The following is a 16,285-nucleotide window of genomic DNA, read 5'->3' as shown; positions in this document are numbered from 1 at the left end:
TAGATTTTTTTTGTGAATTTCAAAAGAAGTTCTTTCAATTTGAAAAATGTTCTCAGATTTGAGCAAGTGTTTCCGAATTTAAGAAAATGTTCACGAGTTTGATTTTTTTCTTGGAATTCAATTTTTTAAGATTTCATAAAATGTGCACAAATTCAAAATATAGACGAATTAAAATAAGGAAAAGCAAAAACACAGTCTAAGGAAGGCTCTAGAACCTTGCTAAGGCCTTTTCTAATGCATGAGTGCTTGGAAGAGGTGCTAAGTGTGTGCTTAGTATTTTGTTGCTAAGCTCCCTTCTTTTAATTAGGTGTAGATTTAGAATTGAGTTCCTACCTAGGTACATGTGATTAGCACCGTTTCTTTCTAAGGTCACCATATTACTCTCTCTCTCTCTCTCTAATGAACATGCGACATCAGATGTTTTGCCCAGTTGCAGCCTTAACACCCTTACAAGGTGAAGCATTGGGAGTGGCCTAAGACCAATGGAAAAAAGACAGACTCTATAGGATTTGTTCATGGATCACCATAGGAGCCCCCAAGTTCACGTGCGAATCGGACCAGCCACATTGCACAATCAATCCGCTCCCTGTCATGTGGGGCCATGAACGTGGAAAGTACCTCAATGCATCATGATGCTCCATTTAGTGGGAGTTTAAAATATTTAGAGATTAGACAATGAAATCAAACACAAGACGCCATTGTCTAAAATTAAAAGCTTCGATGTGATACCTACAAATTCTCAAGCTCATGTCATGCGTAATCAGGAGACTAAACCTAAGTAACAATGTTTGTCAAGCTTGCATATGAATTTGTGTACAAATAGGATGTAGAAAAGGGGTATGCATTTTTATATGCTTCTAAAAGTAGTAAAAGAACTGAAACATGCAATATATTATAATTCTATAATGTGATAGCAGCGAGAACATTTTCTATGGATAGAATCTGTAAACCTAGGAATCCATTTCCAAAATCTTCCTTTTGTTGGGTGACTTCTGTAATGATTTGTAGACTTTTGTATTGATGCCATTTACTAAAAAATGAAACAAGGAGCTTCCTCGTTGATTTTATTTAGAAATTGATGGTTTTCTTATAAAACTCAAATCCAAACATAAAAACAACATTGCATGCAACAAGGAAACTTAAAACGGTGAAACTTCATCCAAGCATCACTCCTACTCACAGTTTTAAATAGGCCATGTAGCATTTGGAAGAGCATCACGCCAAGCCATTTAATGCCACTTAGCACACTAACACTTCTACCGCTATTTGCCATAGCCAACTATTTAAAACTTTGCTCCTACTTAACAACTACAACAGAGTTAGAAAAGCCTCTGAATCACATCACCCTTACATTAAGAAGAAGTTTGAAGACCAAATTAGGCAACATGCCTCATCAACAAGTGGTCCTGCATCTGTGATGGATTCCAACCATGGCTCCTTACATAGTCGTCTTGCACCACGTTGTTGATCAGGGTCACCTACTCAATTCTTCCTTTCTCTTGGCTTTTGGTATATTGTTTTTAGAGGTTGCCCTCCGCGTAGCAAGTGCAATCATGTCACCATCTTTCTGACCTTCCTTTGTATCTTCTAGCAGTTACAACATTGGACCCATTAGTTGCTCCAGCTTTCCCCAGCCCATGCCTTCTCTATCTTGGTATTAAAAGATTCTTGTGACTCCATCTCATCTTCCCCTTCCTCCTAATAGAAATGCAACCTTTTCCGACTGTCAGAATCAAACACCTGATCTAGTTCATCACTTTTTTACCACCTTCTCCAATGACATTCTCTTTGAAACATACATCTTCCCCCCCAGTTTACTTCTCCAAAAAAATCCTTATCTTCACCGCCAAGATCTTATGAGCTCTGATATTGATTTACTTGTGAGAGGGAGGAGAATTTAGCAGTATTGAGCATGACTGTGTCAAAATTTGGCATTATAACTGCCCCTTGCTCAAATAAGACCACGACATGGACATCATTTCACTTGTTTTCATCCATGAACTCAGCTTCATCTCCAGCCTTATGCTTTTTCTGCATCTAGACAGGAGTTCCTCTTACCATTCTGACCCTCGTCATGCACCAATTGCCAAATTCAACAACAAGCTCAATCTGGTAATACATATCACACATGCATAAAACTGATATAAGGCTTCACATAATATTCCAAAGTCAAAGCAAACATTTTTCATATCATGAAGAATTTGCATGTCTACACTATCTTTTTTCGAAAAGAAGGATTACCCCCGACCTCTGCATCGAGCGATGCACACAACCATCTTTATTGCATTACTCAATAAGGTCTTACAAAATAAATACATAGATCAATCCAAAATCACCTCCCTCGCAAAATTGTCGCCCTACCTATAAGATTGATGATGTGCCCTGACCATGCATCTGAAGGAAATATGCCCTAGAGGCAATAATAAAGTTGTTATTTTATATTTCCTTATTTATGATAAATGTTTATTATTCATGCTAGAATTGTATTAACCGGAAACTTGATACATGTGTGCATACATAGACAAAACACTGTGTCCCTAGTAAGCCTCTACTAGACTAGCTCGTTAATAAAAGATGGCTAAGTTTCCTAACCATAGACATGTGTTGTCATTTGATGAACGGGATCACATCATTAGAATAATGATGTGATGGACAAGACCCATCTGTTAGCTTAGCATATTGATCATTCAGTTTTATTGCTATTGTTTTCTTCATGTCAAATACAGATTCCTTCGATTATGAGATTATGCAACTCCCGGATACCGGAGGAATACCTAGTGTGCTATCAAACGTCACAACGTAACTGGGTGATTATAAAGATGCTCTACAGGTATCTCCGAAGGTGTTTGTTGGGTTGGCATAGATCGAGATTAGGATTTGTCACTCCAAGTAGGTATCTCTGGTCCCTCTCAGTAATGCACATCATAAGAAGCCTTGCAAGCAAAGTAACTAATGAGTTAGTTACAGGATGATGTTTTACGGAACGAGTAAAGAGACTTGCTGGTAACGAGATTGAACTAGGTATGTGGATACCGATGACCAAATCTCGGGGAAGTAACATACCGATGACAAAGGGAATAACGTATGTTGTCATTATGGTACGACCGATAAAGATCTTCGTAGAATATGTGGGAACCAATATGAGCATCCAGGTTACGTTGTTGGTTATTGATCGGAGAGGTGTCTCGGTCATGTCTACATAGTTCTTGAACCCGTAGGGTCTGCACGCTTAACGTTCGATGACGATTTTGTATTATATGAGTTATGTGATTTGGTGACCGAATGTTGTTCGGAGTCCCAAATGAGATCACGGACATGACGAGGTCTCGAAATGGTCGAGAAGTAAATATTCATATATTGGACGATGATATTCGGACACCCGGAGTGTTTCGGGGATACCGGATACATATCGGGTCACCGAAAGGAGTTCCGAGCATCCCCGGCAACTACATGGGCCTAATGGGAGAAGAAGGGGACAAACCAGCCCCTAAGGGGCTGGTGCGCCCCATGTAGGCCGAAATAAGGGGGGAGGAAAGAGGGGAAGAGAGAAAGGAAGGGAAGCAATTCGGCCTCCCTCTTCCTTCTCTCCTCCCTCCTCCTTCCTTCCCCCTTCGTATGAATATGGAATGGGGAGGCCGAATTGGGAGGCGCCCAAGTAGGATTCCTTCTACTTGGGGCGCCCCCTTGGCTGCCTCTCCTCTCCTCCAATCTATATATATATATATATATATATATATATATATATATATATATATATATATATATATATATATATATATATATGAGGAGGGCACCGTTAGAACACACAACAGCCAACAATGATTGTTAGCCGTGTGCGGCGCCCCTTTCACAGTTTATGTCTCCGGTCATATTTACGTAGTGCTTAGGCGAAGCCCTGCACGGATCACTTCACCATCACCGTCACCACGTCGTCATGCTAACAGAACCCTCCCTTGACACTTTGCTAGATCAAGAGTTCGAGGTACGTCATCGAGCTAAAGGTGTGCAGAACTCGGAGGTGCCGTACGTTCGGTGCTTGGTCGGTGGGAACGAGAAGTTCGACTACATCAACCGCGTTGTCAAACGCTTCCATTTTCGGTCTACGAGGGTACGTGGACACACTCTTCTCCTCTCGTTGCTATGCATCTCCTAGATAGATCTTGCGTGATTGTAGGAATTTTTTTGAAATTGCATGCTACGTTTCCCAACAGCGTCATGCACACCAAAAAATTCGATGGCCTCATCAAGCCACCCGCCAGCTAGCCGGAGCACCAATCGGTTTAGCAGACTCTCAATGTGCACCGCATGTGCATGTTGTAGAATCCGTCGCCACCTTCTTCCGCAGTCTCATCTTTAGGATCAATCAATGCACTGATCTTGCTAGAATCTTCTGCCGTTGACGCCATCACGATGCCAAAAAAAAGTTTGCCTTCTGCATGCGCCCATTGAACAGTATCCAACATTAAGACCCCGCCGCGCCTTGCTGTCAAGACTCGCCATCGTTAATATTGTAGATGGCACATCATTCCATCTTGATCATCGCACACGGAACATATGAAGATCTGCGCCCAACCACCAAGCCAAATATTTTTTCCTCCAGCCGATGTACCCCAAAAAGATACCCCATAGATCCCCAATAATAGATCCCACATGGGAATTGTCTCGTCTCCTTTAGCTCATCCTTCGCTTTCAGCCAGACTATAAACTTTTTTTCATTGGACACAACGTCAATCACAACTCTCTCCAATTATCTACCGATTATATTTGAAATGTATTAGATCCAATATTTTACATCTTATATTATGGGGATGGAGAAGAATGACATTTTGGCTCTCGGCTTTCATGGAGGCCAACTTTAAAAAAAAATCAGGTTTAAGATATTCTGAAAAAATTGTACAACTAAACAAGGATGTGAGGCGTGTGTGTAAAATTTTAGGATGAAATACGTTAAAATACGACCTACACAAAATAGACAAATTACTGATATGTGGGGTGAATAGTATTATATGTTAAAAAGGCTGAGATTTGTCTTTTTTGCAAAGCCCTCATTTCAGCGTATTTGTCCTGAAATTTACGCACTTGCACTCTGCCTTCATCTATCTCTGTATTTTTTTCAGAATTTTTTGAAATGTAAAAATATGAATTTTCATAAATTTTGAGTTTTGCATTTGAAGGCCTCCATGAGCTCGGCCTCCAAAAGCAATTTCCGGGGACGGAGGGAGTAATTCTTTTTTATTTATGCTATTTTGCTTGATCATGCAGACGTGCAAAAACACCTTTCTACTCTAATTTATATATATGTATACAATATATCATAGCTATCTGCATCGGGATACATAACTTTCCTTCAAAAAGAAAACATGCTCATCTAAACCCCGGGGGCTTGAATATCTGGAAATCGGACCTGTGAGACACTAGCACCAGCAGCAGAGCCACAAGGGCCGCGACGCCCCACGGCGACGTGCCGGAGCCGCCCTCGGGCTGGCCTCGCCATGCCGCCGGCACGGCAACCCTCCCCTCTCCGTCGAACAGCACGTGCTGCGCGAGCAAGCCCAGGGCGAGGAGCCCCAGCACCATGAGCACCCAGAAGCCTGCTTGGGTGCGATGGCGCAGCTGCTCCTCGAACTCGTCCATCTGCCACGACAGGTAGAGGAAGAAGGTCACGATGCCGGTGACGGCGAGCACCGGCGCCGGCGGCAGACCGACGGCGAGCCAGCCCTGCTGATACTTGCCCCCCTCGTCCATCGGAGCTTAATTTGGGACGTGTGGTCTGGGATCCTCAGCTATGCGTGTGGTCATGTGTTTCGTATCTGCTGTGTGCCGGGCAGCGCCGTTATATGGAGAGGGCAGGCCGGAGAGACGTGGGCGGCCAGTGCGCGCTTTGCTTTTGTGGCCATGGGGAGTGGAAAGCTGGTGGGTGCCTCTGGAAGAGAAAGGCGGCACCGCGTGTCTTCTCTGACGGGAGCTTTCGAGATGGCTACGAGTCAGTCGGCGGTCGGTCGCTGGCGCCTTTTCAGGATTCCCCAATCTTCTCCGGATGCTCTACTTTGAGGGAAAACCGTTCATTTCTTCGGTTGGAAACCTACCCGTGAAAGAGGAAGAAGGGATTTTTTTTAGCAAAAGAAAGAAAGGACAGAGAATCTGAAATATCGTGCCGACTTTTTTTTAAAGGAAATATCATGCCGACTAGGGCTGATCACGCTGGACTCGGCCGGGCAACACAAAAGGCCCAACCTGGAAACACTAAACCCAAGCCCAGCCCAGCCTCATGAAACATTAAAAAATATTGAACTAATTTTTTTGCGAATATATTGAACTAATTATTTAAATGTTGAAATATATTAATATGCCTATTTCTGAATAAAAGGTTTGTGAACAGGCAAGCAAAATCACTAATTAAGAGTATCTCTAGCAGACCCTGTATAACGCGTGAAACTCATAATTCCGGCGAGTATACAGGCTCGACCCAATTTACTGGCCAGAACAGAGCCCGTATACTCGTCCGGCCTGTAATTTTTTTTACTGCTGCCCGCAAATCTTACCCCCAAAGCCGTATAACTACAGGTTTGCGGGACAGATACGGATCGAAACCCTATTCCCCCGCCATCGCGTTTCCCCGCGATTCCCCACTCCCTCCGTCGCATTTCTCGCCGCCGGTGAGCCCAGTTCCGCCTCCAGCCGCCATGTGGGGCGGTATGTGGAGCTCCGGCTGCAGCTTCGGCGGGGGCGACGAACCCGAGCGCGAGCGGTGTGTCCGCGCGGACGGCGTGGGGAAGCGCGCGGCCAGGAAGTGGACCAACCAAGGCCTCCAGCCGCCGGCAAGGCTCCTTCATTGCGAGATGGAGGAGTACGACCGCCAACACGGGAGGACGCCCTCCTCGGCCGCGGGCTCTTCCTTTGCCGCGAGCACTTCCTCTTCCGCGTGGCTCACCTCCGGCGCGACGCTTCTTCCCGTGAAGAGGGAGCCGGAGGAGGGCGAGCTCATTGCCGTCAAGCGGGGGGCGGAGGAGATCCCGCGTCGAGGCGTCATCGGTCCCGAAGATTACGCCAGCGGCGATGTCGAGGCGGTCACGGCCGTGATTGCCGCATGGAGCTTGCAAGAGGAGGAGGAGGAGTGCCACCGCCATGATGAGAAGATCGAAGAGCTCGTTTTCAAGCAGGCAGTCGCGGCCAACCTCACCGCGAAGGACAAGGACGATGAGTGGCGGCGCGTCCGCGAGGAGCAGAAGAAGATGTACATTGACCTCGTCAGCTCCGACGAGGAGGACTGGCCAACGACTGAGCTCCTCCGCTGCGTCGGCCTCGCCACCGCGAGCTCGTCCATTTTGGTAGCCGCCGCGAGCCCGGACCCCCCCCCCCCTCTAGTAGTAGAATGTAGTATATATGTAGTATGTATGATCTATGTAGTATGTTGTGATGAACTATGAATGATCGGTGTGGTTGCAATTTCTCCCATGAAAGTTTTTTTAAAAATTATATAGTTTCATATTTGAGAAAAAGGATTTTCTCCCGCTTTATATTATAAAGCAACGAGCCAAGCATCCAACACAATAGTAGAAAGTACAATCAAGTCATAAAGTCACGTTGGGGGCACAGCGGGACAAGCCCCAAACAAAGCTAAAAAAAGCTAATCCGACTCGGGAGGTGGTGGCGGTGGTGGAGGAAAAGCCGACGCGAGGAACGAAGACCCGCAATGATGTTGTCGATGACGTCTCGGTCGCGCTGCTTGCTAAGCGGTCTTCAGAGCTGTAAGAAGCCACACCTTTTATAAATTGCATTAGTCACACGGCACGGAATCACGCGTTCGATGACTAGTTTATTGCGGGCACACCAGAGGGTCCATGCCAAGGTACCCAAAGCCACCCAAGTGGGGACGACTAGGGCCGGGGAGCCTAAGGACCTCCCCAAACAAGTCCGGGAGGTTGTCGTGGCACCAATTTCCACCAACCACCTCCCGGAAGCAGCTCCATAGGAACTGCAACGCTGGGCACCGGAAGAAGATGTGGTTGCAGTCTTCCGGTATCATACAAATGGGGCAGAGGCCGTCGCCAGGGCCATTACGTTTTCGGACCTCTATGCCCGAAGGGAGTCGGCCTCGGACCCGTTGCCAGAGAAATATGTGGATTTTCAAGGGGAGTTTGATCTCCCTAAGCACCGATAGTTCCACCGGGCCAGGAGTGGGGACAATCGCCTAGTATAGGGACCTAGTCGAGAATCTGCCGCTTGGCTCGAGATGCCAAGACAGCGAATCGGGCTCAAGGGAGGGGGAGTGGAGGGCAATACACTCAAGTAATTTGTCCCATTGTTCGCATGATTTCATATACGGAGTCTATTCTGCAGCACATGATTTGGCCCCGCAAAACAGATCTTTCTTGAACTGTAAACGCATTATGCGGGTCGGCATTATACGGGGTCTGCTAGAGATACTCTAAGAAGAACTCTTTGCAACAGTCACTCCCACCTTTCAGATTGCAACAAGTGGCGCACAAGTCGCAACTTGGGAGTTTTCCCTTTTTTCGTCGATCCCTTTATTTTAAAAAATTATCTCTTAAACCGGGGGTCCAAATTTGAACCGATTTCACCCTTGGTTTCCTCACGCCGGGATCTTCAAAACTAGATTCCATGTTGATAGGTTTTGACGAACATTTTTCATGAAAAAACTGGACGAAAAAACCACACCAGAAGCATTTTTTTTCTTTTCGAAAGCCGTTTCTAAGAGGCACACTCGCTGAAGCAAATCGGTGTCTCTCGCGAAAGTAAAATTGTATCTTTTGCGAAAGAAAAAAAAACACTTTTCTTTTTTGAGAGTCACGGCCGTGCCTCTCATGGAAGGAAAAGAAAATGAAAACGCGTTCTTTTTTATGTTTCTGAGAGGCACCCATACCACTCGCGGAAGTAAAACCGTGCCTCTCCGAAAGGAAAAAAAAACTTATTTTTTTCGTCTCTCAGAGGCATCATCGTGCCTCTCGCGGAAGAAAAAAGACATAATTTTTGCGTTTTCGAGAGGTGCAACCCTACCTCTCATGGAAGTAAATCCATGCCTCACGAAAAAGCAAAAAAAAACATATTTTTTCAAAAAAATTGTTCAAAAGTTAAGAAAGACCGATGAAAAACCAAAAAAATATTTAAAAAGCCGGAAAACACGTGCAAAACAATAACAAAAAAAAATTCAAAGGAAGCACTAAAAGTGCGACACTTAGCGCGCTCTCAGCCCGCCCCAAATAACCCTTGGGAAGGCTTCCGAAGAAGCACGAAATCACTAATTAAGGAGTACTCGTTGTAAAGAACACTCCATTTTCCCAGGTCGCGACAAGTGGCGCACATGCAGTGCGCCACTTGTCGCAACCTGAGAGTTTTCCCTTTTTCGTAGATTCGTTTATTCAAAATGTTTTATCTCTTAAACCGTGCGTCCAAATCTTGAACCGTTTTCACCATTGGATTCCTCGCGTCGAGATCTTCAAAACTAGATCCCATGTTGATAGGTTTTGACGAACTTTTTTTACGAAAAAACCGGACAAAAAAACCGAATCGGGAGCACGGTTTTTTTCCTTTCCGAAAAAGGCACGCCCGTGCCTCTCGCAAAATCACAACCGTGCCTCTCGTTGAAGCAAAACCGTGACTCTCATGGAAGGAAAAAAAACAGAAAACACGTTTTTTTTCGTTTCCGAGAGGCACGGCCGTGACTCTCGCGAAAGCACAACCGTGCCTCTCGCGAAAGCAAAACCCTGACTCTCGCGAAAAAAAAAACAAAAAACACGTATTTTTCCCTTTGCGTGAGGCACGGCCGTGACTTTTGCATGAGCACAACCGTGCCTCTCGCGGAAGCAAAACCGTGACTCTCACAAAAGAAAAAAAAACATAAAAACGTGTTTTGTTTTTCCCTTTCCGAGAGGCACGGCTGTGACTCTCGCGAAAGCACAACCATACCTCTCGTGGAAGCAAAACCGTGACTCGCGAAAGAAAAAAAAACAGAAAACGCGTTTTTTTCGTTTCCGAAAGGCACGGCCGTGACTCTCGCTAAAGCATAACCGTGCCTCTCGCGGAAGAAAAACCGTGACTTTCGCAAAAGGAAAAAAACGCGTTTTTTGCGCAAAAAGAAAAAAAAATTGAAATTTTTTTTTATCGAAAAGCTAAGAAAGACTGGGGGAAAACCAAAACATCAAAAAAAACCAAAAAACCGTTTAAAAGGCCGAAAACGCGTACGAAAAAAAAGAAAAAAGTTCGAAAAGAGCGCGACACGTAGCGAATGACTGAGAGCGCGCCAAGTGGCGCTGATCATTGCGAGGCTCCCGAAGGAGCGCTCGTTAACTAGTTGCTCCCCGAAGGAGCACTCCTTCTTTAGTTGCTCCCACAAGGGAAGTCCTATTCGGCACCAGGGACGAATTAGAGCAGGAGCGCTCCCATGCCGCTAAGCGAGCCGTAGCCGAATAGTAGTCACTCTATCCGTTCGGTACACTCGCTCGTGTTTTTTCTAGTTCACTTGTGTGAAAGAAAAACACTACACCTACCAGTTACAAAAATTGTCTCTATTTAATATGAATTAGAGGGAGTAATAGATTTGAAATGTTCATGAATTTTCAAAATGTTTGTGACTTAAAATTTTTCATGAATTGAAAAAGTTTGTGAAGTTTCAACATGTACTTGAATTTTATAAAAATTTGTTCAGAAACTTGAAATATAATTTACGAATTTTAAAAATATTCATAAATATAAAAATCTCCATGAATTTTATAAATATCCACCAATTGTGAAGAATGTTCATTTTTGTAAAAAGTAAACATGAATGTAAACAAATATTCTTAAAATTTTAAAATGTTCACATATTTGAAGTATTTTTGAAGAAAACTCAAAAACTAATAAGAAAATTGAACAAAAAAAGAAGAACAAAGGACAAAACCGAGTAAGAACACAGAAAAAGAAAAACCATCTAGAAGCTTCACTAGCCCAATGTCTACTCATCAATTCATTGTCTCGTAGCTTTTGTGATCACGCAGCTTTTGTGAAGCTAATCATATCACTTTGGGCCGTGTGGCGAGCAAGGAGAAAGGCGATCTACGAAGATATATTCACTAGCCCAATGTCTACTCATCAGTTCATTGTCTCGTGCCTGAATGATCTCAAGAATGTTGAAACATCGGTGACGATGTCCTGGACTAGGGGGTACTCACCACGTCATCTCCCGATCTGTTAGATCGGGCCGAGGACCCCATGGCCGTATACTCATGGGCCAGTTCGGACAGCTGCCGTATACATGAAAGATTCTATAAGACTTGGTGATCAAGACAAGGACTCCTCCCCACCAGCGTATTCGTCTAGGACTCTTGTTATCCTAGGCCTCTGGTGCATTATATAAACCGAGGCCAGGCTAGTCGATAGATCAGACAGATACAATCATACCATAGGCTAGCTTCTAGGGTTTAGCCTCTCCGATCTCGTGGTAAATCTACTATTGTACTACACATATCATCAATATTAATCAAGCAGGATGTAGGATTTTACCTCCATCAAGAGGGCCCGAACCTGGGTAAAACATCGTGTCCCCTGCCTCCTGTTATCATCCGCCTTAGACGCACAGTTCGGGACCCCCTACCCGAGATCCGCCGGTTTTGACACCGACATTGGTGCTTTCATTGAGAGTTCCGCTGTGTAATCAGTAAAAGGATCGATGGCTCGTCTGCAGGTCAACTGCGATGCCGGCATCTTCGTCGCCGGCTCGACTGGTCACCTTGGCTCGACCGAGGACCATGCTCCATCCCCGATCGTCATGTTTGGACGAGGGCCTTCATCAACATCAACTCCGATCTCTATCAAGATCATGGAGGAATCATCCATGGAGCTCGGGGGCTCAACGTCAATATTGCCCTCGGGCGACCGTGCTGTTTTTCCGAATAGCAAACTTGTATCCGCTGCCACCACCTCTTGGAGCATCGCTTTGACGATCCCTTTGGTGGAATTGTGCGGAATTGAGTCTACAACAGCCATGCAAAATTTCGTCGAGTTTCGATGGAGGAATCTCCGACAATCTATAATATACCGGAGCCCTGTCAAATCTGGACGGGAATCTGGACGAGTTTAGGGCGTGGTCTCTAGAGCCTCGCTCGAAGGTCCTTTGGAAGATCCAACCGTTCATCTACTGTGGAATTCCCATATCTACCACCCCTCCAAATTTCAGCTCGATCCGACGGTTCAAACTCCGGGAACCTTCCGATGAGTGGATCAATTTTCGGATCCGTTTTCTGCACGAATACGGATCCGACCCGAATTCATGTTTCTTTATGAACGTGACATTGGACAACCTTTTTAGAGGAATTCTCTTCTAGGGTATTGTGCGTTGTTTTTAAACACGTGCCCGTAAATTTTTAAGCCTCCCCTGAGGTCGCCTTCATCATCATGCTGGTGTCAAACCAGTCCGGCGATATTGCTCCAAGGCTGCCGACATGCGTTAGACACGTCGTCACTTTGTTGAGCCGAGTTCAACTTCTTCGGATCATCATCTCGGCAAACCGAACAAGAGTCCGGCATCGCGAAGTATAAATCATCACCAACATCGCCGCCCCACGGATTACACGGAGCGGGCATACCGGCATCGCCGCACGGTCACTTCATCAAGCCGGCATCGACCACGTCACGACCTGCGTCGGCAGGGCCGCACTATTGCTTCTTCAAGCTAGTGTCCATCACGCCGACCTACTTCGACTCATCGGCTGACATCGAGGCTTCGACATCTCGGCTGGACCGGGGGCTTCGCCATCTCTTCATCAACCTACTCCGGAGACTTCGGCGTCACTAGCCAACCAGCTCTGTCACGTTAGTTGGACCGAGGGCTTTGCCTCGGGGAGCCAACCTTTGCCAGCATCGCCATACCGTCGCTTTATTGCCCATCAGGCAATGGGTGTGCGGATTGAGTCCCAATTTTGGGAATCATCTTTCTTCGGATTACTACAACAAATAAACCAGGTGCTATTAATCCTAGTATTTTTGCTTGTTTGGGTTCATTTTTTCCAAGGAATTATTACTCTGGTTTGTCCATCATATGAACGCAGGTCTCTCAAATGGTGGCTGCATTAACAACGGTCGCATGGTGGTTCGGTCAGTTTCCGTATATAGTCCGGCGAACGCCGCATCCAGAACTCGGACCGACCTGTGAATTCAGGTTTTGCCACACCTTTACCGCATCACGCCGATGCCCTGCATCGACATCGACTTCGGCGTCAGGCCATATTTCTTTTATTACTCACTTTGCATAAATTATTCATTATGTAATGATTTTTTCAATTATTATTATTATTACTATTATCTCCGGTTTGCACTATTTTTTATGCACAGGAAAATGATCCGGGTTGAACAGTATCATCAACTCGACATACTTACATACCACGTCACCTCGGCTGGACGGGGGGCTCCGTCAACACTTCATTACCCCATGCCGAGGACTTCGGCATCACTCTGCCGGCCTGCATTTACCGTGCTATGTCACCACTTTGGAGTGCCGAGCTCTTTGCTCCGCCACCTCGGGACCGGCTTGGGGGATGGAACCTTTTCCCGCATCAAGCTCGGGTGACGTCATCAATACCGAACACATTAACCAGCTAAGTTGCCTTAATGCTCAAAGTTTTTAAAAAATTAACTTGTGTTCGGTTCGGCCAAGCATTATATTTTTTTGGAAAAAAGTTGCTTGTAAAAAATTTTCTTGTCCAAACTTTGTTTGTGACGCACAAATTCAAATACCCCGTTTATTTGGGGGCTTCCTTTATGAAGCTTTTCCTCTTGCATATGAGTATACTTGTACGGCTTCGTTTCTTGTTCGTGTATTACGCCACAATATGCACCATATTGACTTAAGCGATTTGCAAGCTGGGTTGCCTGGCTCTTGTGCTTACCCCTACGTTCCCGATTGTTCGGCTAGGGAGTAAAGGGAGCACCTCTGCGATTGTCACGACCGGATCCTCCGAGCTCTGACCTCAGACTGGGTGAAGCCGAAAGCTAGCGCTCTTATTGTTTTCAATCATGGTCGGCACACAACGGAACTCATGAGTACAAAAAATCTATTGCACAAATCTCATAGAAATAACGAGCACCGAAGAAAGGTATCGGTGGGGGTACTATTTTCTTCGAAGATGCTTCTTACACTTCGTCTGTAATATAGCATAAGTTCCCTGAGCGCGCTTTGTCTGTTACAGCCTTATGGCCCGGTTGTCTGGTTATCGGAAACACTGTCGATATTCTCGACAGGTGGAGTATATAACACTTTTCGGTCCCTGACCGAAGAGGGAGAAGCCGACGGTCGGTTAAGACGCGTTTAAAGTTTGGTTGAACAAAGATATGATATAAGTACTTCGGTACATACAATCATTATACATAAAATTCTTTTACCCAAGTCACTTGGGGGCTCTTAAATTTATATGAGTCGTTTTATAATAAGTGTTCTTCTTCTTAGTTGTTGCAAAGTTTTTATTACTATTATTACTCATCACTCCTTTTTTCGACACGAGTGTGTGGTCACTAGCCGGGGAGCCTAATTTCTCTCTCAAAGCCGCTAGAGTTTAGTTTGCTAAACTGGCCTAATGAGAAGTACTCCGCCTTCGGGATAGGAGGTTGAAGCCGTAGGCTGACCCGCTTGGAGTCTTGAGATAGGATGTGTCATGTTAAAGCACGACAGAAGCACTCTTTTTTTCTAAGACCAATTTTCGGATTGGCACCGAACACTTGATCTTGTTCGGACGTCATGTTTTTACTGACGTTTTTGGTTTTCCAAGCTTTTGGCACTTTTAAACTATTTGTGTCTTTTCAGCACAAGTCTTGCAGTGCAACGCCGGACACCTTTAGAGATTCGGCAAAAACATTCTCGGATATTGCTATATATGCATCGGTTTCGAATTGTGTCTTCGGTCAATAGTTGGGTTGCCCGGCTCCTGCACTTGCTTCCTACGTTCCGCTTTGTTCGGCTAGGCGTGCAAAGGGAGAACCACTGCGATTGTGCTTCCAGCTTACATGGTTAAGCACCTCAGTGGAGAAAGCCGAAAACTGACTGTCACAATAAGCGTAAACTGGTCAGCGATCCGATGACTGTGTTAAATGACGAGCCATTCAGAACAATGGCCGAAGTGTTTACGGCTTGACCTCGACTGTCGCCGAACACTACCTGGGGCTAGTAACTAGTCTCCCAAACTAAATCCTCAATATTTTGCTCTTACATTAGAGCTGAGGTTTCATGATCATACTTAGCATGACAACCCAAAGAAAGGAACCGATAGCGGGACTATTTTCTTTGGAAGACATTTCTTATGTTAAACAGTAATATAACATATCTCTCTGCGTACCTTTGTTTATAAAACCGTATGGCCAGATTGCCTTGTTTGTCGTAAATCATTGCCCTCATAAAGGCTTTATAAAGTAGGACAAACACTCCTCGGCTACTGGCCGAGGAGGTGGAAGCCGATGGTCGGTCAACAAAGTTTTGTACAATGCGGATCCGAGCATTAATGACATAAAGTACTTGGATACATAGAGTCATTACACATAATTTGTGATTTTACTATGGATATTGATTCTTAATTCGGTCACCCGTGCCCGCATTAAGGCTCGGGGGCTACTGGGCTTCGGACTTATTATTTACAAATATTAAAGGGGCACATCGATCCCCTGATCTGGTGTTGCCACCCGAACCAGTGTCTCGGGGGCTACTGCATTGCCTATCCAATGCAGAAAATTTTAAGTGCAATACAATTTCCGAGGAGATTTTGATCCTCAGGTTGGTCGGCCGCACCCAACCTGAGTCTCGAGGACTGAGCACGCCGCTTTTTGTGTCCCGAAGTATCCTGCCGAGCTAGGACTTGATCCTCAGGCCGATTTTACAAATCAACCTGAGTCTCAGCGGCTACTGGGATTAGCGGTCTTACGTCATCCTTCAGGTGCATCTCGGGTTTTAAACCGATACACACCTTGAGGGCTACTGGCTATATATCTCGGCAGAGAATAAATTGCACCAATCAAAAATATTGACAAAAATCGGCCCACATTCGGGGTGGTGCACCACCTTGGAAGCAGTCCGGCATAAAGCTCGGGCGCTAGTGGCTGGCTCCATAGAGGGCATTTCCGGCATTAAGCTCGGCTAAACTCCTTCAAACTTCTTTGAACCAAGGTGATTTACAACACCTCGGATACAGTCCAGCGTTGGAGCTCGGATACAGTCCGGCGTTGGAGCTTGGATACATAGTCCGGCGTTGGAGCTCGGATACATTCCGGCGTTAGAGCTCGGAAGCGGTCCGGTGTTGGTGCTTGGCTG

The 16,285-nt window shown here is 45.4% G+C and overlaps 1 protein-coding gene across 1 annotated transcript; it reads right to left on the bottom strand.

The window, feature by feature from the left end:
- Positions 1-5,215: 5,215 nt before the first annotated feature.
- On the bottom strand, positions 5,216-5,897 carry LOC125543119 (uncharacterized). The gene has a single exon (XM_048706371.2). It carries the CDS (start codon positions 5,743-5,745, stop codon positions 5,365-5,367), a length of 381 nt encoding a protein of 126 aa, XP_048562328.1. The 5' UTR covers positions 5,746-5,897; the 3' UTR covers positions 5,216-5,364.
- Positions 5,898-16,285: the final 10,388 nt, after the last annotated feature.

This window comes from Triticum urartu, chromosome 3A (genome assembly GCF_056163025.1).
Source record: "Triticum urartu cultivar PI428250 chromosome 3A, HENAU_Tu73, whole genome shotgun sequence".
Lineage (NCBI taxonomy): Eukaryota > Viridiplantae > Streptophyta > Magnoliopsida > Poales > Poaceae > Triticum > Triticum urartu.
Note: the sequence above shows the minus strand (reverse complement) of the source record. Positions and strands in the feature narration are given on the sequence as shown.

Coding starts and splice junctions, on each gene's coding strand:
- LOC125543119 (XM_048706371.2), bottom strand. CDS start 5,745: ATGGACGAGGGGGGCAAGTATCAGCAGGGCTGGCTCGCCGTCGGTCTG.